Below are 23,586 nucleotides of genomic sequence, written 5' to 3'. Positions count from 1 at the left end.
TTGTAAAATGTGTCACTTAAAAACACATTTGTAACCTCTGCCCATTATGTACGTCCACCAATGCTTTGATAAACCTGCTATGTTACATAGATATTTGCTTTGTTAATGTGCTTCTGCTTGGACAATTTCCTTCTCAAACAATCTATCATAACATGTGCCTTTGCACCTTTCACTTGCAAAATTATGCAAATGTATTTACATGAAAACTGACAACCTTGCAGGATCTTCCTCTCCATCCGAACTAACTTGGCTGCTGTTGCGTTCACACACAGTGGGGGAATGTATGTTGTATGTTATAAGTATGTCACCATCATGTGCACTACTAACAGTTAGAACTTATTGGATGACATTGTTGTGACTGTCATTTTGGTGCTTGAAAAATGTATGGCTTTTTGAAGCACTACATTAACCGACTCCACAATGACATGACTCTTTGATGTAAGAGAAATTTCAATTGAAAAGACAGAGTTCTTAATATTTTGTTGAGCAACATATTGATCAAACAGGTATTCTAAAAATGTCTCTGTTGTATTTAAAGAGCACTGATTATCATATGGGTATGACAAAAACTGTGTTATGAGTAATGTACAAGAAAAGATGAATACTCTCTGTTCAAAGTTCTTGACAACGAATGCTCTGAGCTCTGTGATGTTATTCATGTTGATGTGACTGTGGACCCAAACAACAAGCGTCATGAGCGGATCATTATTTCTCTCAGGTATGAAACAGAACACTGCCCTGATTCAATGATGCTCAGAGCGTGATGTGTACCCCTGTGTCTCTTTCAAAGCTGGTATTGCCGATGGTGGCATCCTTAAGAAGTTTCCTTCTTCGCTGGCTGCTTAGTTCGGAGAGATGGCTGGTTCTACAACGTTTATCAATGATATCATACACTATTCACTTCAATATCATACACTATCCATATATTTGTATGTTGAACAGGCTGAATGGCGCCTTGGACAGCACATTCTGTAGGTCTGCATGCCTCTGGGGAGCTCGCACTGGTCACCTCTGTGGCAGAGGCTTTGACACAAGTTACAGAGGATTGCCTGCCCAACCACAGAGAAGAGCAACACTTGGAGGAGGGAGCAGTGGACAAGTAACAAAGTACCTTGCCCGCCACCCTTTTGGTGAAAATAGAGTCCTATTTAGCACAGCGACTCTTAAACCATTGAGAGAGAAGTGTTTACTCTACTGGCTGTATTGTTGTCACACTTTCACATTCCCCCTTGTTGGAGGCAGGAGTCAAGCAGAAATCCTGAGTGGTGCAGCAGTCTAAGGCACTGCATCGCAGTGCTAGAGGCGTCACTACAGACCCGGGTTTGATCCCGGGCTGTATCACAACCAGACGTGATCGGGAGTCCCATAGGGCGGCGCACAGTTGGCCCAGCGTCGTCCGGGTTAGAGGAGGGTTTGGCCGGGGTAGGCCGTCATTGTAAATAAGAATTTGCTCTTAGACAAACAGTTTGTTTGTTACACTTTATTTTAGGCCTACAGTATTATTGGTAGAAATCATATGGTAAAATGATAATAACCTGACAATTAGGTCTATCTAATAATAACAACTACATTTCAGTCAGTTGGAATACATTAAAATAAGAATGGTAAGCCTACCATTATATCAGATATTGACCAATTACTACCAAAGGACTAACCTGAGATGGTAACACACTCAACGAAAGGACTGAGGTGGAAATTAATTGATCATTTAAATTAATTGTTACACAATTACAAACTTATCAATTGCAGTATGTTGCTTACTAAATCAAAACTGTGAAGTTGTGAAATCATTAATATGTAGGTCAGTATTAACATACTGTATTCAGCAGATCGTGTGGCAGGTTGTCCGGCAGGGCGCTTACCGAGTGAGCAAGAAAAAGCGGGCTGCTGGTGGCAGGGAGCAAAGGAAGGAAACGTGAGGAATGGCTGAAAGCTGACTGTGTTTTTCTACAGGAAACAAATCAGGAGGGAAACGATAGCTAAAATAACGCACCAAGTGTTTCCCATTTCGGTTGGAGAATTGTATTGAGGCTTCTTATTTTGTCCACGTACGGATCCGTCTGGTTTGCTGATTTAATGGGACAACGAAAACGGAAAAAAAGCAAAAGGTGTCGATTTTGTCGTCTGTGTGGACGGGTGATACTTATTTTTATGGGGCCGACACTCCACACGGGATGAATATGAGGACACTTAGTGCAAGGTAAACCGCATTGTTTGAGTAAAGAACATGTCCCAGACTTGACAGGGGTAGTTTAAGGATATATGTTTGGTGGGACTGATGCATTAACATTTTATAACCTTGAAGTGGTCGACTACCTATCAATAATAATACGTGTTCAAGCTTCTTGGACAAGCCATCACAACAGAGCAGTCACACGAAAAGTAGCCTACATGTCCTTATAAGAGAAACACGTAAAGCCATTTTGCTCAGTCTGAACAGAAGAAAAACATGCGCGTGTTTGTCATCTGGATATTTTTGCGGTTGTTTTCACTACGGGATGGTGCAGCTGGTCAAGTACAATCCACTCCGGCTATTTGTTCGTCCTCATGCAGCTGCGACGAGGACGGAGGCGCCGATTGCTCTGGGAAAGGTCTGACCACTGTCCCGACTGGTCTAAGCGCCTTCACCTACTATCTGTAAGTATCAACACATTTTGAAACTGTGTAATAAAACACGATTAAACCTATAATTAATATCTCTCCCTAGTTAGGACGTGTTTGTAACGGTAAGGTCGGCCACTACTTACTCGTCAGTACTGGAGAAAACTTTTGCACAATGGCTGTCAATGAAGCAAAATAATCGAGTGCGTTTTTACAACTTTGGGCTGTGGATCAGTTATTCAACTGATAACAAACACATTATTGTGGTTGGTATGAGAGAGCAAACACAAAGAATGAAGAACAGCCAGAGGAAAAGTAGGCCTTAAAATTGAAGGTTGGTACAGTATATACAGTATAGGCTAGGCATTTTTTTGAATGCAATGGGTGCCAAATGGTTCATGCTGGTCCAAACTCATTCACTTGCTGACCTTTCCTTGATATGGCCCCTCTTATACCCTAGTATTTTACTCTACTGAAAAGCATACAAGCTATAGCATATTCCTTGGCCTGGGACCTGGACTGTCACTTTCTTAGACTACAGCCATGATCTTTTACACTTATATTCAGGGACATGTGGAATAGTAGCCCATCATCCATGTAAAGCAAGAAGGTCTTAATTTGCTGATTCTTCGGCCTGTCTTGGCTCTGTAGTCTGGTCTGACTCCTTGTTGAGATGTGCAGGAATAGAACTATGAAGACATTTTGTGCCTACTGCTGTGAGAAGGCTGAGGTTTGATCCAGCACAGGCATTGACAGAGGGAACCTCATGATGCGTTGGTGTAATCCTTTTAATTTGGTCTTTATAAAATTGGAGATCAGACATTAACAGATCACAGAAATACCTGCCTGAGACTGTTTATGCTGCTCCACTCACCAACTCACATCATGGCAGAGAAAGTCCCAGGTCACTTTAGGTGTATGCCTATCCCTAAAAGACAACACTTTGGACACACTTACCCATCTCAGAGAAAGTTGTTGTGGTTGGTTTTCTGATATTTACATTGCATATCCTTTTACAAAGTGATGCAGGAAAACCTTTCAAATTCATCTTACAGGGATACCCAGAATTCACCCCAGAATTTGTCAGTTCGGTAACACTTTACTGTAATAATAAAGTCTTATTTACTTTCCTTTCCAAGTTTCCTAAATTGCAATATTGTGGCTCAAGCAACTTATCAACATGGGGAAAATGTGCTATGTAAAATTATTTGTAGACTATATTTTTAACAAAATAAAATGTTCTGAATCTTGGTCAGGAACCGCCGAAAGGAAAAAGCTGTTGTGATCAACACAAAATAACAACTAAACCAAAAGCCCTATGACATGGGTATTTTAGTTAGCCTATAGTTGATTTTAAGGAATGGTCATTGTTTCTTTTCTGTATTCCCTGTGATTCCGCCATCATATCTGTCTTTGTCTCTGTACCAAGAAAAGCTAGAGAGAAAGAGGAAGAGCATGACTGAGGAGAGACTGGGACTGCATAGTTAATACATTTCTGGTTAACTAGCCTTAAAGGTTTCACAATGTCTTAGTTAATGATTAACAGAGCAGCCGCCCAAGAGCGTCAAAGGGTCTATGTGTTATTTATTGAAGGTGGACCAAGGAAATATGCTTCCTAATGTGGAAAAGAAGGAAGGATCTGACCTTGAGAAGACTACCCTCTGGGCACACACTGGTTGATTCAAAGTTATTTCCATGTCGTTTTAATGAAATTACGTTGAACCAACGTGAAATAGATGTTGGATTGACGTCTGGGACCGGTGGGTATTGATACAGAACAGTTTCATATCCAAGACTGAATGAGACATTTAAATATATACAATATCACCATCACCTTTATTTACATAACATAAAAGCTGAGGGGTTGGTTTTTACCTTTGTTTCCACCTAGGTACCTGAACATTACACCACATGGACTGTAAGTACATTTTATTGACTTCTTGAGTTCATTAATATCCAGCAGAATTGTAGAAATACACACGCTCTAGAGTTGACCCAATAAACTGCCAGTGTTGTTTTGTGTCAGGTAAAATGAAGAGAAACAGTGGTATTTACCAATGTGTCAACTAAGACACAGTGTAGTGTATGCTGTTATCAAACATCATGATCTTTTCAGACTTGCATGTAAGTTACCAACATATCCCCAAATATTGTATTACAATTGTGATGTCTACTTATTACAATTGGAAGTGTAGGCTTGAAGGCTTCTTGTGCACCTACACTGAGCAAGGGTTAACCAAATGCTTTGTGACAGCTTTTTAGCTCATAACTACGTGATATATTCAGTTCAAGCCCTCAGAGTATTTGACGGGTTGCCTTAGAGCAATTCCATGCTAACAGAGTCATTTTTCACTTTAAAATGTATGTCAAACAAAAACCAATTATTGCAAACAAATGATACAACTCTATGCACAGGGACTACTTTCCTCTGACAATTCTTCAAGTAAATGTGTTTTTGTAAAATGTTCAGTGGAAATTGTTAAAAGTGGTCAATCATTGATTTTTGTTTGAAATACATTTTAAAGTAAAAATATTTGTCTGTTACTGTTGAATTGACCCTTAGTGCAGCTGTCTCTTTCTGTTTCTCTCTCTTTGTATTTCTCTCTCTCCCTCTCTCCATTCAATGTCTCTTCTCGGTCTCTTAAACTCCCCTTCTTTCCATTCCTTCTGTGTTTTGGTGAGTAGAGAGGTCAGGGGTCATGATGGATTAGTGCGACACATCACAGCTGTAGAAAAACTTTTTTGTCAGTGTTAATTCACAGGGATGCTGTGCTGAGCTGGTAATGCTCCTTACCGGAAGTGAGCTAATGTTTGTTTAAAGAACTAAACAAAATATTCACCTCCATTATGTTAATTTAATCACATTTAGCGCTCATCAAAAGTGGAATTACATCCTTAGTACTCTTCTAGAAATATATTTTGGTAACACTTCACATTAAGTTGCTTGTTTGCTGGCACACTGATCTATTAATTGGGGTACACATTATCTGCTGTGACGTTTAGTGGAAATTATAAGCTTTTTTGCTCAAACAGCAGAAACACGGGGATCAGCAAGACAGGCAAATAGTGAAGAGCTTGATAAATTGAGTAATGGAAAATTACTGAAGGGAGAGATTAATGAACAGAAAGAGACAGTGAAATTGACACACGCACACACACACACACACACACACACACACACACACACACACACACACACACACACACAAAGAGATAACGACAGAAGCAGACAGGTCCAGCAGTCTTACAAGAGACACATTGCAGGCCCTGCTGTCCCCAGAGGTGGGAGAATGGTTTCCCAGAAGGTTGGCTTTTTTTGTGATTTTCCTCCTGCTGTGATTCCATCCAGTACAATCTGCCACCCCATGAATGTACTGAAACTGTTGGACATAGAAGCTGAGAGGAGAATGGAGGGCAGCAGTTCTGTTATGAAGAGAACCTAACAGAAATAGGAGCACAAACATTAACTTCATCTTTTGAAAGTCAGGTCTTGGAATTCTGGAATGTCCTCTTAAATTGGAATAGTTTCAGACAGAGGTATGACTAGACCTGCTCTTGTCCTGCATTTGTAGTTATTTAGAGAGCGATACTTCAAGTTTTTATTTCATGTGTGGTCATTCTTCAAAATTAGTAACCCATATACTTAGTCACAAAATAATATACAGTACTGTACATTGCCACTTTCATTGGCAATATCCTATAATACTTTAACATTTATGCATCTGTTGATTTACATAATCTTACGGAATTCGACACAGATGGGAATTGGCCTGTGCCCTTTGTTTTATCAGTCCATAAATCAGAGTGTTGGGTTGTCACCAGCCAGCAGCCCAGGGGAAGGTTAGAGAGTTGGGCTGGGGGGGTGGAGCTGCCTGCAGCATGTTGGTGTGTACATTGTTTTTTTATTGGCAGCTGAAAATGAGACTCTCCTGCCTGAGGATAACAGGTGGGGAGAAAGAGAAATAAGATCTTGAACCCCCCTCACCCTGTACACCAATTTCCCCTCTGACAGTGCATGCCTGCTGCATCTCTGCTAGATACGAGTGACAAAATAACATCTCAGTCTCTTGAGGGCTTGGTGACTGTGTGTGCACTCTTGCTCTCATGTGTGCGTGCGGGGGGCATGAGGGTTTGGGATAGGAGGGGGTCACTTCTCACATCTCATCTCAATTGAAGTCCTTTCATAGTGTGAACAAGCACAAGTTTAGGGGAGGGAGGGGATAGGGGGACTAATGCCCTCTCACTCACTGGTCCAGCTAGCTCACTCGCCATTGGTGCCCTCTATCCATCTTAAGCTGAATGATACTTTTGTTCATGGTCAGCAGAGGTGAAAGGAGCCAGTCACTGGTTCCCGCTCCCAAACAGGATGACTGCAAGATGGTCGAATGTTTACCTCTCTCCCTTCCCCCCCCCTTTTGCTCTGTCTCTTTCTCTCTCTCCCTTATATACAACTCTCACTCCTTTTTTTACTTCTAATCACTTACTCATCTTCACAATTTTTATCCTCTTTTTCCATAGTCCTCTCCGACTCTCTCATCATCACATTCTCTGTCAATCTCTCTCGGTTCAATTCAATGTTGTAAATTGGCATAAAAAGCATACATTTGAATAGCAAAATAACTAAGTTTAATCAAAGCCAACGACAACAACTCCCATACCCATATCAATCACTTCTCTCCCTCTGTCTCTCAACGTTTTAGGACTGACATGTTTGCCTTGCAGGCTGGTTGTTTGCACTCTAGCTACAGCGAATCAGTCTCCCCTTGTACCCATTTGGTAAATGCTTGACCTTCTCTGCACTCCCATGGTGGAACACTCTGCCCGTCTGTGTATACAAAGTGCCCTTGTTCCCTTCCAGCATGGCAGCCAGGGAACCTCAGCCATCTTCCTCAATTCTCACCACCTTCACCTCTTTAATCAATAAGAAACAGCCGGCTGAGAAAATAGTTACCCATTACCTGCCTTTTTCCCCACAACTCTGCTGTCAAGGGACCAGGGGGCTAAAAAGCCAAACCATTACTGAGTTTGCTTTACTTCTGAGGTAGTCAATGGTAGCAGCAAGCAGGTGGTTGGGTTGGTGCCCGGTTTGGCTTCTCTACCTCAACGTACCGGCAGGATATCGATTTTCATTCAGATGACATTAGCCGGCTAAATAAACACTGCCAAAAGGTATTGAAGAAGTGAAGTTGTCCTCCTTTTGAAGATCACCTTGGGATTCATGGTACATCTGAACTAAGGCTATGCCTCCTTGAAGCAAGGCACTTGCAGAGACTACATCAAATAGTTTTTACACTTGCTACCTTCAATGCCCTCCAACTCATCACCCAGAGATCTTCAAAGGACAGACATAGTAACCTTTTTCCCCAAATCTCTATCTTAGTTATCTGCCGTTGTCCTGTCTGTCAATCCTTGCTGTTCTTGGCACGGTAGCTTCCCCTCCCTCTCATGGCTCCATGCCAGCCAGTGTCTGATCCGCCCACACACATACCACATATACACGCCTTGGTTTTGGAGTCGCTTTAAGTTGAATCTCTTTTTGGTCTTCCTTTGCCAAGCAGTGCAATCTTTCCATGTATAGTTCTCTATCTGTAATGTGGAGCTCTGTGGTTGTTGTGTGGCTTTGGTGAGGTCCTTGTCTGGTCTGTGGACAAACACCAGTGGCCTGTGTAATTGTGAGGGGGAAGCTAACGCTGAGCTCAGGTTAAAATCATTCTGACCAAGATCCGTTTCGGATCGAAACGTTGTCAATAAATCAGTGAATTGGGAGCATAAACAGTGTGCAGGCCTTCTTTATTAGCCCAGCACCAAAGTCTTTTAAGGATGTGCTTTTCTAAAACCATGCTCCAACCATCAGAGACCGCACAATAGGCAACTAAATAACAAGTATAATTTCTCACTTGCCAGAGACTTGAACAGGGTTGACCTCTTTTTGACCCTCTTACCATGGAAAGATTGTGGATGGCTTTGAGATAATGCTGAGATAATATATTTATTCTCATCTTGCATCATAGCAGAGATGAGGAATTATTGCTTATTTTTTTATTGTTTCAAAGGTATAGATTTTGTCTTTGACATTGACCCCAAAAGTGAGTTTGGAAAGGTATCGTGTCTTTTAGCACACATTTTTTTTCTGAGTAAAGATGATCTATTTACTTGGATTGGCAGTGAATTCCCAGGGAGTTTTAAAGGTGCTCTGTTGAGACTTGACAATAGCCTCTGCTGCCTGCTCCCCATACTTTCCTCTGTTGGATGTCTTTGTCGCTGATCTCCTTTTTTTCTGTAGGGAAATCTCGCTTGAGAAGTGAAACTTTTGACAACTCTTGCTAGAAATGTGATTCTTTCTGTTTCCCACCAAGGCTGATATGAGCCCAAAGTGACACCTTTGCATTATTTGATGTCATGTTGACATTTCATACCCTCAAAACAGTGGGCATGTAACTGTTTTGCTTCAGAAAGAGTGCTGTTTTTTCTATATGTATCACAGCTGTATTTCTATGTAGGATAGGAAGGTCATAGGCAGGTCCCCTGATGACTAAAGCAGCTGGAAGGGAGGGTGACAGCATTCACAGACCACCCTTTCATCCTGTCCCTGTGGCTGCCTGCACTCTTGACCATGGCAGCCAACAGCCTGTGAAAGATGGTTACAGGGTGCAGGTGTAGGGGTGCTGTCAGCAAGACAGAATTCATCCAAAGGAGGGACCACCGGGAAAGCCTTCCAAATAGTGGCCACACAACGCCCCAAGGAGTGTCCGTAGGGGGGGATAAAGAGGGGGGTGGATCAAGGTGGAAGCTCCATTGTACAGCACCTAGAAGGCAATTGGATAAGCTAGGTAACCTGGAGATGGGAAAGATAGATGGCAGGGACGATGAGGGCTTCTGTTGGGGGCCTTTGTAGTTAGAAACATGGGGGGTGGGAGTGTGGCGGGCGATATTATCTTTTAAGGATCCAAAGTCCCACATGCACACACATGCAAGACGTTGGGGAGGCCTCGTAGTGAAATTCAAGATGGACCCTTTTTGGGTGGGTTCGCTTCATTATCAAAAGCAGGATGTTTTTTCAGTCCTGTTGTGCTTCAACTCTAACGTCTGGTGTCTATGGGCTCCTCTTTGAAACCAATGAATGGATTCCTAATCAAGATGAGTGGCCCAAAGTTAAAAGCTACTCTCTGTTGTGGAACACAAGGGAATTGTTATGGTGTCATACCATTTTTGCAGTCTTTTTATACTATAGCCCGTGTAATTTTTATTGGAAGTTGGATGTACACTAATCTGTAGGCTGCTTTAGGATCTAAAATCAGTTTACAATCTTTACTAAACCTGCCTATATAACAATCTCTCATCAATTCCTAGAACCTTAGTTGGATTCGATGACAATTTTTGCCTAAGGTTACTCTCTATGTATTACATATGTAAGTCACATACTGAATTAGTCAGGTGGGGAAGAAACGTGAGTGCTGTCTGCATAGCTGTCGTGCTGCTACACGCCTGTCTTTCTCTGCAGTGAGTTGGAAACGTGAACGTCCCCTGGGCAATATCAGGAGGGTTTCTTCAAGAGTTTAAAGTATTGCTGGGGACCTGTTTTGGCCCAAATGAATCATTATACTCCTGGGGAAGATGACAGTACTTTCCCTCTACCAATCTACAGGAAAACCAATGTAACAGTGTTGAAAGCATGCTTCGGAGCAGTTACTTACTAGTTATGCCTCCAAAAAGATTCATTTGTTACAGACTACCATGGCATCAAACATTATATACTATTTCTGCAATTCTCTGTTGCATCTTTAGGAGTATAAATCCACCTTGATTGTTTGAGATTTGAATTGGAATCAGGGCAGTGTTCTGTTTCTAACCTGAGAGAAATACTGATCCACTCATGACACTTGTTGTTTGGTTCCACAGTGACATCAGCATGAATAACATCACAGAGCTCCCGGCATTTGTCTTCAAGAACTTCCCCTATCTAGAAGAACTGTGAGTATTCATCTTTTCTAGTACATTACCCACTACAGTTTTTGTCACATGCATATGATAATCAGTGGTTTTCAACCACAACAGACCAGTTGTATTATGTTTGATCAACAAGTTGCTCAACGAGATATGAAGAACCTTGTAGTTTCACTTACACCAAAGAGTCATGCCATTGTAGAGTCGCCTTGTGTTTTCAGAAAGGGCAAGTTATACCATGATGGCTATCAAAAAAGTACCATGACTATAGGCTACGTATGATTCCAGAGAACATGTATGTGAGATGCATCACATTCTTTCTTTCATTGTATTTTCTTTGAGAATTTACAGGGTGGCAACCGCATATCTCAGTTCTGGGACCCATTCAATGAGCATATCTAATCTTAGAGTGTGTTTGTCTTTCTTTTACTCTTGAAATACCCCTCTGTCTGGTTCAGAGCTGGAAGTAAAGATAAGATCTGTCTACCTGATATCAGGTAACATGCAACCCTGAGAATGCAAAATGACCAGCTAACATTATTCTGCTTCCAGGCCTGCTACTGTGCCCATGTTATTTTAGCCTGTCTGTGTCTATCATCTCGAACAAGTCTTTGCTCCCTTCTTTTCTGAACACTAGGTCTACTTCATCTGCTTTGTCAAAGGGCAATTTACTTCTCATCGCATTGTAAGTGGAGGAATGCAAGGCAGGAAGGAAGAAGGCAAAACAATGGTTTCCATGACAATCTGGCTGAAAACGCACTCTCGCTGCACTCCACCACTCAACATTACCTTTCAGGCAGGGGCATGGGTCTCTGCCCAGTGTCATATATACTTAGTGAAACCTGTTCTCTGGGTTCCATCCTGCTCTGGAGCTGAGCAGTAGGCTTGGGAGATACCGTATATGAGGGTATTTTTCAAAATACTGACAGTATCATTTTCAATACTGTTTAAAAAAATGGGGTGCGTGCTACGCCACTGCTTTTAACTATAAGAAATCCTAAGATGTGTCAAAATCAATTATATCCGGCGGAGGGCTCCAGCTACACATTTGGTTTGCTAACTTGCAAGCTGAGTAGCTAGATTTCAAGGTCAAGCTTCTTGGTTACAGCAGAGACATTCAATCCCCTCCTGGATCAGGATCCCTGTTGCCTAAATTGTTCTGTGCCCCCAAAAAACTAAACAAAAAACTAGTTTTGTTTTGTTTTGTTTGAATTAGCTCCCCTTGTGTGAACTGCCAATAATACCGTATACCCCGGTATGGTACAGAAACGGTATCTCGGTATGAAAATCAGGATACCGCCCAACCCTACTCAGCAGCACTGTAGGGCCTAGCAGTTATATTCATGCTTCGGAATGCTGTTTTGTTGACAGCTGTCTAGAGCTTTTAATTTGTGTTTGTTTAGCCTTATCCTTGAAACAAATCATAAGGTTTCATTGAGTGAACTGAGCGGATGGCGTGGTGGTGTTGTGTCACTGAACCACAGCTCCAGCCCTGAGGGCTTAATGAGAGAGAGGGGGACATGCCCAGAGAGGAACATTCCCTCTCTGATAGTCACGTAACCCTCCTTCATACACACCTCCCATCCTAAACAAAGCACAGCACAGCCTAGCTACCATGCTGACGATAAAGAGATGTAGGGGAGTCATCCCCCTCAATTTGTGTTTCTGTGTCTCTGCACACATTTGTCTCCATGAGCGTGTGTTCCTATTCTCTTTACCTTCTGATGTTGAAGTGTATGTTGTCTACCAGTGAATTTCTTAGTGAAATATAATGGTTGTGGGAGTGGTGCTACAGAAGGGAAGGATTTAGTCTTTCCTCAACAAGGCTTAGCACATTCTTCTGCCTTCATCAAAGCCTAGGGGGACGTGTTCTGAATTTGTTGACAGAAAGGGAATGGGTGGGGAGGTTCTTCACCCTGAAACATGAAGGATGTCCTAGCAATTTGTTAGCAGGCCTGCGTGTGGTGGCTGGGCCGTAGACATGTGGGCGTTGACCAGCTCCAAGGCTGTGGACGTAAAGTTTACAGTACCATATAAATCTGGCAGACACACTAACCACATACAATTTGCACATGAATCCTACTCTGCTTTCAAACCTGAAGCTGTGTTACTTGAGTCCTAGATTAATAATAAACATTTGTCAGTAGTTGGGTTTGCAGTTGCAGCAAACTTAGTGCAAGAGAGTCAAGGAGTAGGCTTAACGTATGTGCATGAAACTGGCCCCTTTGACTACAAGTACTTCAACAGTTCATTTACTGCTGGGAAACAATGAAAATGCTGTCAAAAGGAAACAATTCAGTCAATGAATAGTTGATAAAGACACATGAGAAGCCAAATTGATTGGGTGTTTGATGCTGAAGCGTGTCCTGTGGAATCCACTGGGAGGCAATCATTTGGTTTGAGCCAGAGCCAAGTCAAGTTGAAGAGCATGTACCATTATATAACCTTCCAAATCCAGCCATGTTTGTCAACCACAACAAATATGTTATTTTAAACATGTTCTGCCATTGGATCACAGTGGAAGTCTGCCACTAGCGTTTGTGTATTTAGACTAGAGACCCTGTCATATGATGCTGTCTGGTTGTTATATGATGGACCAAAAGTGTTCGACATCCCTGGAAGTGTGTCCCCGAGTAGGCCCCAGTAAGGGGGTGCGTTGTTGGGGTGTATTAGGGCATGGTGGGAGTTGTTACTCAGATTCCCCATGCTCTCAGGCTCACACCCAGCAGCTATTGGCTGCAGGGGAATCTAACGCCACCCAGCTCAAATTGCAAAGGGTGATAAATCTGGTGCTAATCTCCCAGGCCAGATTTGGTGGAACTATGAGTCCCTGACAACCCGCCCCCACATGATTATTCACACTGCCAGTTCTTCCTGATACCCTGGCTGGAAGGGAAGGGGAGGTAGTCCAGACCCAGGAGGGGAAACCCAGGCCCAGTCCTAATGTGTCCACTCTCTCCCCAGTGTCTGGTGAAGTGACAACATGCCGTCGCACTGACGTCTCTCTGGCACCCCAGGCGTTATGTTATGTTATGTTATGCCTGATAACACTAACTGGAGCCTGTGAGGTGTTTTCATTCGTTTTTTGGTCGATGACTTTCAATCTTGTATGTATTAACATTTCAAAGTGAAGCTGTTCAATTGAGAGCTTTGAAAGTTGTACCAACAACATATAGATTACTATATGAATTATTGTTTAGCTTTCGATGCAATCATGAATTGATCACCATCTTTTTCTCTCTCTTCCTCTCTCTCTACCTCAGTCGACTGGCAGGAAATGACCTCTCATTCATCCACCCTGACGCTCTGTCTGGACTGCATCAGCTCAAAGTCCTGTAAGTGTGCCGCTCATTGGTCCTACACACACACTTACAACACGCACACACAGACAAACACTCATATAATACCTGTATGTTCTGTGACTGTACATTGAGCCAAGGGTTCAAAGACCAGTACTGGTGAGTGCTCGGGCAAAACCCACACAAAATCAAACACACAGACACACCTGTAAATAAAACTGGTGAATGAAATTCAGGTGAATTAAATAAAACAGAGGTGTTCACTTCCTTCCCAACGAGCAGTGGCCGTGTGACGTGTGTGAAGAGGCAGGAAACCAGAGGGCCTGTTCCCCTGGGCCCTAGCCTGCTTTGACGACAGAGACTACTGATAGTAGAGAGGAAGGGAGATAGTCACCATAACCACATCTGTGTCCAGAAGATACTAGGATCCACAGACAGATACTAACGCTCATCACTACATGGTCAAGTACTCACATCCCACATAAAAATTACTACAGTTTACTGTAGAATACTACAGTACTTACTATAGTATTCTGTAGTATACTGTAGAATACTATACTACACACTGTAGTATCTTTTGATCATGTGTAGTACTAGTAGTATATGTTGTAGTATACTGTTGAATACTATAGTGTATATACTACAGAATTATCCACAAAAAACACTAGTAAATACTGCCGAAATGTCAGTCCGCCAAAACTTTTTTTCCTATATTAAATATTACAGTATTTAATTTGCATATACCCTGCCCATTCCACTCCCCATATCCCAATTTGTGCCACCTGTAAGTGAGAAAAATACATGCCAAGGATAGACCATATACACTGATTTGACAAAACATTTCTGTGACATAGACTGACCAGGTAAATCCAGGTAAAAGCTATGGCCCCTTATAGATGTCACTTGTTAAATCCACTTCAATCAGTGTAGATGAAGTGGAGAGTAGACAGGTTAAAGATTTTTAAGCCTCGAGACATGGATTGTGTATGTGTGCTAATCAGAGGGTGAATGGCGAAGACAAAATATGTAAGTGAATTTTGAACTAGTTATGGTAGTAGGTGCCAGGAGCACCGGCTTGGGTGTGTCAAGAACTGCAATGTTGCTGGGTTTTTCACGGTCAACAGTTTTTCCAGTGTATATCAAGAATGGTCCACCACTCACTCGAAGGACATCCAGCCAACTTGACACAACTGTGAGACGCATTGGAGTCAGCATCCCTGTGGAACACTTTTGACACCTTGTAGAGTCCATGCCTCGAGTCTGTTCTGAGGGCAAAAGGGGGTGCAACTCAATATTAAGAAGGTGTTCGTAATGCTTTGTGTATTATGTTCCCTATGGTTATAGAAAAGAGCAGAAGCTCTGAACATTCCGCTCAGACCCCAGTCCTACCTACCTACAGGTTATGGCAAATTTGCTCTTTTAGTATTTGTCCAGTATGTTTTGTCAAAGAGAGAGTAAATACTACAGTAATGACCGCAAAAACACTACAGCAATTTTATAGTATAAACTACTGTTTTTTACTACAGTATTTATACTACAGTAAACCGTAAATACTACAGTATTCAATGTAGTGTTTTTGCAGACTTCAGACTAGAGGTCGACCGATTATGATTTTTCAACTCCGATACCGATTATTGGAGGACAAAAAAAAGCCGATACCGATTAATCGGCCGATTTTATATAAAAATATATATATATATTTCATACACACACACACATTTTTGTAATAATGACAATTGCAACAATACTGAATGAACAATGAACACTTTTATTTTAACTTAATATAATACATAAATACACACACACACACACACACACACACACACACACACACAGCTCTGAAGTGACAATGATACTGAAGAGTCTGCTTAGGAGACAAATACTCTCAACTGTTTGAATAAAAATAGAGTTTAAGTTACCTGTGATGAATGTTGAAAACAAAAACTGTAATTTCTATATGCAGGAAATCCTATTTTAATAATGGGCATGGTAAGAATTGACGACCAAAGTGCGAGTCATAATTCCCATGACACCTTCTAGCAAAATCTGAAAAGCGGTTCCTTCATTTATTCCGTAGGATATTTTTAGATTCACTTAAAATAAGGTCTGTGTTTCGTGTAGGCTTACACCACCGTGCCAATTTTATAACTGTGTAGATATCCATAGGACAAGGTAACTCTGATCAATATTGGCTAAATATAAGCGAAGATCATTTTTTTTGTAGAGTGGATTTATGAAAATATGTTGACAAACGTTACCTTATCCTAGTGAGATTTACATGGGTATCAAAACGTCGAGGCGGTTTAAGCCTGCACGAAACACAGACCTTATTTGAAGTAGATCAAGACATTCTCTATGGAAGACATGAACGGTAAAATAACGAAGGAACCCCTTTCAAGTTCAGCCGCAAGTTATTACAGGAATTATAACGCGTCGACTATTTCTCTCTAAACCATATACCTTTGACTAATCCGAAAACTATCACCTCGAAAACAAAATGTTTATTCCGTTCCGTATTTTATCTAACGGGTGGCATCCATGAGTCTAAATATTCCTGTTACATTGCACAACCTTCAATGTTATGTATAATTACGTAAAATTCTGGCAAATTAGTTCGCAAAGAGCCAGGCGGCCCAAACTGTTGCATATACCCGGACTCTGCGTGCAATGAACGCAAGAGAAATGACACAATTTCACCTGGTTAATATTGCCTGCTAACCTGGATTTATTTGAGCTAAATATACAGGTTTAAAAATATATACTTGTGTATTGATTTTAAGAAAGGCATTGATGTTTATGGTTAAGTACACATTGGAGCAATGACAGTCATTGATTGATTGTTTTTTATAAGATAAGTTTAATGCTAGCTAGCAATTTACCTTAGCTTATTGCAGGCTCCTCGTGGAGTGCAATGTAATCAGTGTTAGAGCATTGGACTAGTTAACTGTAAGGTTGCAAGATTGGATCCCCCGAGCTGACAATGTTAAAAATCTGTCGTTCAGCCTCGTTCCTAGGCCGTCATTGAAAATAAGAATGTGGTCTTAACTGACTTGCCTAGTTAAATAAAGGTGTAAAAAAAAAAAAAACGGCGCCCAAAAATACCGATTTCCGATTGTTATGAAAACTTGAAATCGGCCCCGATTAATCGGTCGACCTCTACTTCAGACTGCAAAAACAATACAGTGGGTAAGTCTGCAAAAACACTACAGTGAGTGAATACTATACTATTCCTACCATAGTATACACTAGTATTTTTTCATATGGGATATGCATGCAGACACAAACGTGTGTGCTCAGACACACACATCCTCCCCACAGTGAAGTATACTGTAATGCATTCTGTACACTCTACTTCACCCCGAACCCATACACAAGCGTATGAAACAAAGCCTGAGGTGCTAGTTAGAGTCAATGATTTTGACCCTTTGTAGACATAAGAGGTTGAGAGGCTGTAACACTTTGTAATCCTTTTGTGTTCATTTTACATTACATTTTAGTCAATTAGCAGAAGCTCTTATCTAGAGCGACTTACAGTAGTGAGTGCATACATTTTCATACTGTGTTCACACTTTAACTCAATACAGAGCTGATATTCTCATTCTCATACGCACCACGTGACTGCTGGTTGCATCACTAGCCAGCTACCACCTGGTTACTCAACCCTGCCCGTTAAACGCTGCTGCCCTATATAAATAGACATTGAATCACTGGTCACTTTAATAATTGAACACTAGTCACTTTAATAATGTTTACATACTGCTTTACTCATTTCATATGTATATACTGTATTCTATTCTACTGTATTTTAGTCAATGCCACTCTGACATTGCTCGTCCTAATGTTAATATATTTCTTAAATCCATTCTTTTACTTTTAGATTTGTGTGTTGTTGTGAATTGTTAGATATTACTGCACTGTTGGAGCTAGGAACACAAGCATTTCGCTACACCCGCAATAACATCTGCTAAATATATGTATGTGACCAATGAAATTTGATTTGATTTGGTTGTGCAGAAATTGTAATGAGGAGGCATGTTGGTGCGACCACAGTTCAGGTTATAAAACTGTGTTCTCTCCCTCAGGATGTTGCAGAATAACCAGCTGAAGACTGTTCCAAGTACAGCTATAAAGAACCTCTACTCTCTACAGTCTCTGTGAGTCCCCCTATCTCTTCATCCATCTGGAATTACATGACTGTACACACACACACACACACACACACACACACACACACACACACCTTTTAGAGACTTGAAATGGCAAAACTCATGGACATCGCAAGCATAATCATGACATTTACAATGGGAAGCATTCACTCTACAATCCAATTGACCTATTAGCTTCCTCTAGACTGGCCTGCATCATTGCACTAACCTTTACACAGCTCACACATAACCATCTGGTTACCATGCTGTCTTTACCCCCCCACCACGTTACATTTACCAACAGTGAGACATCATCTATTTATTTATGTGGTTGCTTTTTGCCTGTATGGGTTTGAAAGGGATGTGTGTGGGTTGTTATGTTTCCTAGACACTGCAGGGCTCTACAGTGCAGCACTTTTAATTATTGCTGTGTGACCTGGAATTTTCATTCAGGTATCCGTATGCCTAGAAAAATTAAGGATTCTAGCTTTAATACCTCATATTTTTCATTGTGCTCCTAAATGTCTTTTGTGTCCGCCTACATTTTTCAACTTAGGCGCACACATGTGCTCCTTGTAAAAATAGTCCGCGTAGAGCCCTGCACTGGTTTCCAAATCCCCAGCGTCTCTTTCCTTTGACTTTAACTTAGTGACTCTCTGTGACTACTGCATGTCACTCTCTGAGGGACTGTGACTGAGCATTACTCCATCTTTGTTTCCCTGTGCCTCTTTTGACTCTGACTGTGAATAGTGTAGGATGAGATCCAGCTGGAAGCCTGGTCCGGGACGTGCTGAAAATCCAGCTTTCTGCCATTTATCACCTCTCCAGATCCTTTCCCTCAGTCCCATGTTTTCCCTCTCTTTTTTCCTTCTCTTTTTTTTGCACAAGTCTTTTCTCTCTTAGGGGTTAAGGTCTGTAGCTGAAGTAATATGTTTTGGCAGAGCCTAGCTGGGTTTGTATAATGCCTTTGAGAGTTAGATGTCAATCATCGTGCCTTTCTGCTTCCAACACAGACTCGTAGGGAATTTAGAGGGAGAGAGAGATATGGAGTCATGGAGGTGGAAAGAGAGCTAGGGAAGAGGAGAGTGGAACTTAGAGGGAGTCTGTGAAGGGAAGAGCGGAATTACAAAGGGATAGAGCTTTTGTTGCGAGGGAGAGAGTGAACGTTGTGATACCACATTAAGGAGCACGTTTCATGAATGAGGAACAGAATGTGCAGCACCAGCCAATTACAAAACTAGTAGAAACCTTGATTGTAGAACAAAGCTATTTAAAACCTTTTGTTTGTAGTCCTCACCGGAGCAGTCTAAATAGTTAGAAATAAATGCAGAATATTTATAAGAGTAATGAAATTCCAATTTGTATAGTAACATCATACTTACTATACATACGTTATAATGTAGTAGGTTATCCAATGGCTCATTAAAATATTTGCAGTTGATAAGATTAAGGGCAATGGAAAGCTGTTAAAAATGGAAGACCGTAGTGTTAATGTTTTTCTACTGAGGCAATAGAAATACCTCATAAATACCATTCCTTACATGGCCCTTGATTCTCTCTCTCTCTCTCTCTCTCTCTCTCTGTTATGTGCTGTATCAATATGAAATGTCCTCAACGTGAGAATGTTAATGGTGGTGAATGTATGACAGGATTCACACATTGGTGTGACATAACTAGTAAGATAAAGGTTTCTAAAATCTCTTTCCCCCCCTCCCTCTGCAGACGTCTGGATGCCAACCACATCACGACGGTGCCTGAGGATAGCTTTGAGGGCCTGCAGCAGCTCCGCCACCTCTGGCTGGATGACAACAGCCTGACTGAGGTCCCAGTGGGCCCCATGAGACACCAGGCTAACCTGCAGGCTCTCACCCTGGCACTCAACCGCATCACCCACATCCCCAACAATGCCTTTGCCAACCTCTCCAGTCTGGTGGTGCTGTGAGTGCTGCAGATCTATTTATTCCAGACCTGGGTTCAAATACTATTTGAAATCTTTCAAATACATTTAGCGTTTGCTCTAGTCTCTCTGGAGTGCAAGAGGGGCAGGGTTTGGACTCCTTGTGATTATTCTATTGGTTCCATTGTGCCAGGCAAGCTCAGTAAACTCAAGATAGTATTTAAACCCATGTCTGATCTTGGTGCTGTTCTGGATCTGTTCTGTGCTCCTTCCCATAGGGGAGAGTTTGGGGGGTTCAACTCATTGGTAGTATACTGTAGATTCAGATGTAGCACAGACATTGGAGATTTACATCTGTTGGAAGAAGAAGAAAATGTAGGAATCATGGGTAATAGAACAATCTCCACTTTTATAATGAAAGACAGTTACATGTAAGATTATTTAAATATTTTTAAACAAAGTGTCAAAGGAACAAACCCTCAGATTACACTTCTCTACCATTCAAACATTGCAGATGTTCAAATCCATTCCACTCCAAGTCAAATAAAATTCTCAGTTAAATACATCAGCATACTGTATGAAGCCATCACTTACTGTGGAATGCCCCTACAAACACACGCATGCACACGCGCACACATACACGCGCGCGCACAAGAAAAATGCTATTGCTGCAGGTCCCAGTTGGAGGGAAAAAGGACAGAGCTGTGTCCCTAGTGGCTGGCAAGAATAAACAGGCAGAAAATACCTTGAATCCATCAGGCTTCGACACACCAGCACTCACAATGATACCTGACTTACCAATCACTGTGGTCTCTGGTGATAGCTGCAGAGGACATTTACCTTATGAATAGATTGAATTGGGTCTTACTATCAGGCAGGGACTGTGGGAGATGTGAAAAGTGCTGCGTTGTTCATCCACAAAGGATGGGATGCCATGTGGCAGATTGAGCATTTTTGTTTTATGTGTGTTGTATGTCAATAAGAATTGCTATATTATATCCTGCTTAAAAATCCAGACGGGTGACCTCTCGAGTGGAGCAGTAGTCTAAGACAGTGCATCGCAGTGTTAGCTGTGCCACTAGAGATTCTGGGTTCGAGTCCAGGCTCTGTCGCAGCCGGCCGCGACCGGGAGACCCGTGTACAATTGGCCCAGCGTCGCCCGGGTTAGGGGAGGGTTTGGCCGGCAGGGATGTCCTTGTCCTATCGCGCACTAGCGATTCCTGTGGCGGGCCGGCTGCAGTGCACGCTGACACGGTCGCCAGGTGTACGGTGTTTCCTCCGAGACCTTGGTGCGGCTGGCTTCCAGGTTAAGTGGGCATTGTGTCAAGAAGTAGTGCGACTTGGTTGGATCGTGTTTTGGAGGACGCACGGCTCTCGACCTTCACCTCTTCCGAGTCCGTACGGGAGTTGCAGCGATGAGACAAGACTAACTACCAATTGGATACCACGAAATTGGGGAGAAAAAGGGGTAAAATATATATATATAATAAATAACCCAGACGGACTCCTATTAAGACCTCCCTGCATATTCAATCACACATACTAGATATCCAATACATGTTCCTTCTGTTGTTCAATGTCCCTTTTGGCTCGTCTGCAACAGTAAAGTCTAATTTGAGCCGGGAATGGAATATAAATATATCCTTTATCTTCCAGGCATCTGCATAATAACAGAATTAAGGAGATTGGGGAGAGCTGCTTCACGGGGCTAGAGAACCTAGAGACGCTGTAAGTACATTTGAATACAAACTCATTAACAGTGTGTATGAGCCACTCATCCCCCCACACACCCACACACACTCAGAGCAGCCGGGACGTCAGTGTGTCCACTTCCTCCTGTAATTGCTCCAGGATAAATGGAGCGGAGTCCATGATGGCTATCTGCACTACCCTCCCATTGTTCGCTTCCTCCTGCGTCGCCAGCCTGAACAGTGACACAACATCTTTAGTCCGGAGAGGACAGAGACATTCTGACCTATGGTTTAACAGCAGCCATATTAGACGTACCATGGCTGTTACAATTATTTTTGCGGTGTCACACTCACTCACAACGTTGACACTGATAAAGCATAAAGATAATTGTCTTACTTACTATAGGAGCCTACCTTATATGTGAGCACTCCAGTCTGTCATAGGAACTATAGTACGCTTGGCTATTTTATAGTGTATTGCCTGAAACTGGAAGATCAATATTTTACTATCGTTAAGGTGACCGTATGTTTGCACAGCACTGCTAGTGGATGGTTACAGTATGATTGAGTGTGCTGTGGTGTGTGGTGTAATGATTATGAAACTCCCTGCTCCTTTTGGCCCCTCAGGGATCTTAACTTCAACAACCTGATGACCTTCCCAGAAGCAATCCAGGCACTGCCCAAACTGAAGGAGCTGTGAGTACTGTCCCATGACAAACACATGCACACACACACATAGTCACAAATGGAAGCACACACATGCCAACACCGACACACAGGGATGCACATGCGTACACAGATTCCCCTTTTGAGATTTTTTAAATCTGAGATGTCAACTTTGAGTGATTAGGTTGTTTAGTCAGTAAGTGACATGTGGCCTAGAGGTGATATCATTTTCTGCAAAAAGAGGAGACCCCTTGTATTTTCTCCAGTGTAACTGTGGTTGCGTGCAGGCTGCAGTGTTTTTGTAGAAATGTGAGCTGTTGATGTGGAACTGTGAACCTTGGCAGGGGGAGCTGAGAGATTAATGATGGGGTCTGAATAGTGCCCCCAAGAATACACTCCTCTATCTGTATTCCTTACCTTTGTTGCTCTCCTCTCCTGTCTGTCAGAGCTGTAGTAGAGAGAGAGGCTGTCTTAATGTTCCTGTACAATGGTTTCTTGATCCCTTGAACTTGTGATGGATATAAGAGACATGTCTACTAGATAAAAGACGCAGGCACCTTAGGTACATTACCTGGCCTTTGTTTTTACAGTGTCACTGGGACATCTTGAACAATAGATCATGACTTCACAGCGTTTCATGTGGACAGTCACAACTGTTCTCTAGATGGTGTCCTTTCATATTTCTGATGGAAAAACAATATTGAACAGATATGGAATTTACCATGTTTTATGACAGCAGTATAGATTAATTAGCAATAAAACCTTCAGGCAAATAATTGACACACATTAGATTGAAAGATGCCATCTAATGGTGAAAACTGGAATTAGCCACATTAAGTGCAGAAATCAGGAAGCTGTAGCACACATGCGTACAGAATTAGTGGTCATTTACATATTGGCAACTATAACAGTTTACTTAATTTGGACCTCTCACTTTTCCTAATCACAATTTGTATCTTGTTCAGCTGTTGCAACTGTATCGTTGCATATTTAATATTCCACCTTCATCCCAAAGAGTGTGGTTAGAATAATTGTTTCACTGTATATATTTTCATTTTCCTCCAGTGGATTTCACAGCAACGACATAGCAGCCATACCTGAGGGAGCCTTCCACAAGAACCCTTTGCTCCGCACCATGTAAGACCATACTTCAAAGGCAGTCCTACTGTCAACAAATACTATAGAATAGAACATTAAGCCTTCACACATTCATGTACTAGCACAGTGTTCCCCAACTCCAGTCCTCCAGTACCTCCAACTGCACACATTTTGGTTGTAGCTCCAGACAAACTCACCTGATTCAACTCATTGAGTGCTTGATGATTAGTTGACCAGTTGAATCA

At 42.0% G+C, this 23,586-nt stretch overlaps 1 protein-coding gene across 2 annotated transcripts in view; it reads left to right on the top strand.

Annotated features, from left to right (window-relative positions):
* Nucleotides 1–1,853: 1,853 nt before the first annotated feature.
* Nucleotides 1,854–23,586, top strand: part of lgr4 (leucine-rich repeat containing G protein-coupled receptor 4) — a 28,001-nt gene continuing 6,268 nt past the window's right edge. Inside the window, exons 1-9 of one of the 2 annotated variants that reach the window (XM_038969270.1) lie at nt 1,854–2,200; nt 2,508–2,637; nt 10,501–10,572; nt 13,809–13,880; nt 17,927–17,998; nt 19,712–19,927; nt 21,543–21,614; nt 22,205–22,273; nt 23,309–23,380. In XM_038969270.1, coding sequence (XP_038825198.1) covers nt 10,511–10,572; nt 13,809–13,880; nt 17,927–17,998; nt 19,712–19,927; nt 21,543–21,614; nt 22,205–22,273; nt 23,309–23,380 — 635 coding nt within the window. In that variant the 5' untranslated portion in view covers nt 1,854–2,200; nt 2,508–2,637; nt 10,501–10,510. Of the gene's footprint in view, nt 2,638–10,500; nt 10,573–13,808; nt 13,881–17,926; nt 17,999–19,711; nt 19,928–21,542; nt 21,615–22,204; nt 22,274–23,308; nt 23,381–23,586 lie in introns of both variants that reach the window. The other variant, XM_038969269.1, reaches the window with a different exon arrangement.

This window comes from Salvelinus namaycush, chromosome 30 (genome assembly GCF_016432855.1).
Source record: "Salvelinus namaycush isolate Seneca chromosome 30, SaNama_1.0, whole genome shotgun sequence".
Lineage (NCBI taxonomy): Eukaryota > Metazoa > Chordata > Actinopteri > Salmoniformes > Salmonidae > Salvelinus > Salvelinus namaycush.
Note: the sequence above shows the minus strand (reverse complement) of the source record. Positions and strands in the feature narration are given on the sequence as shown.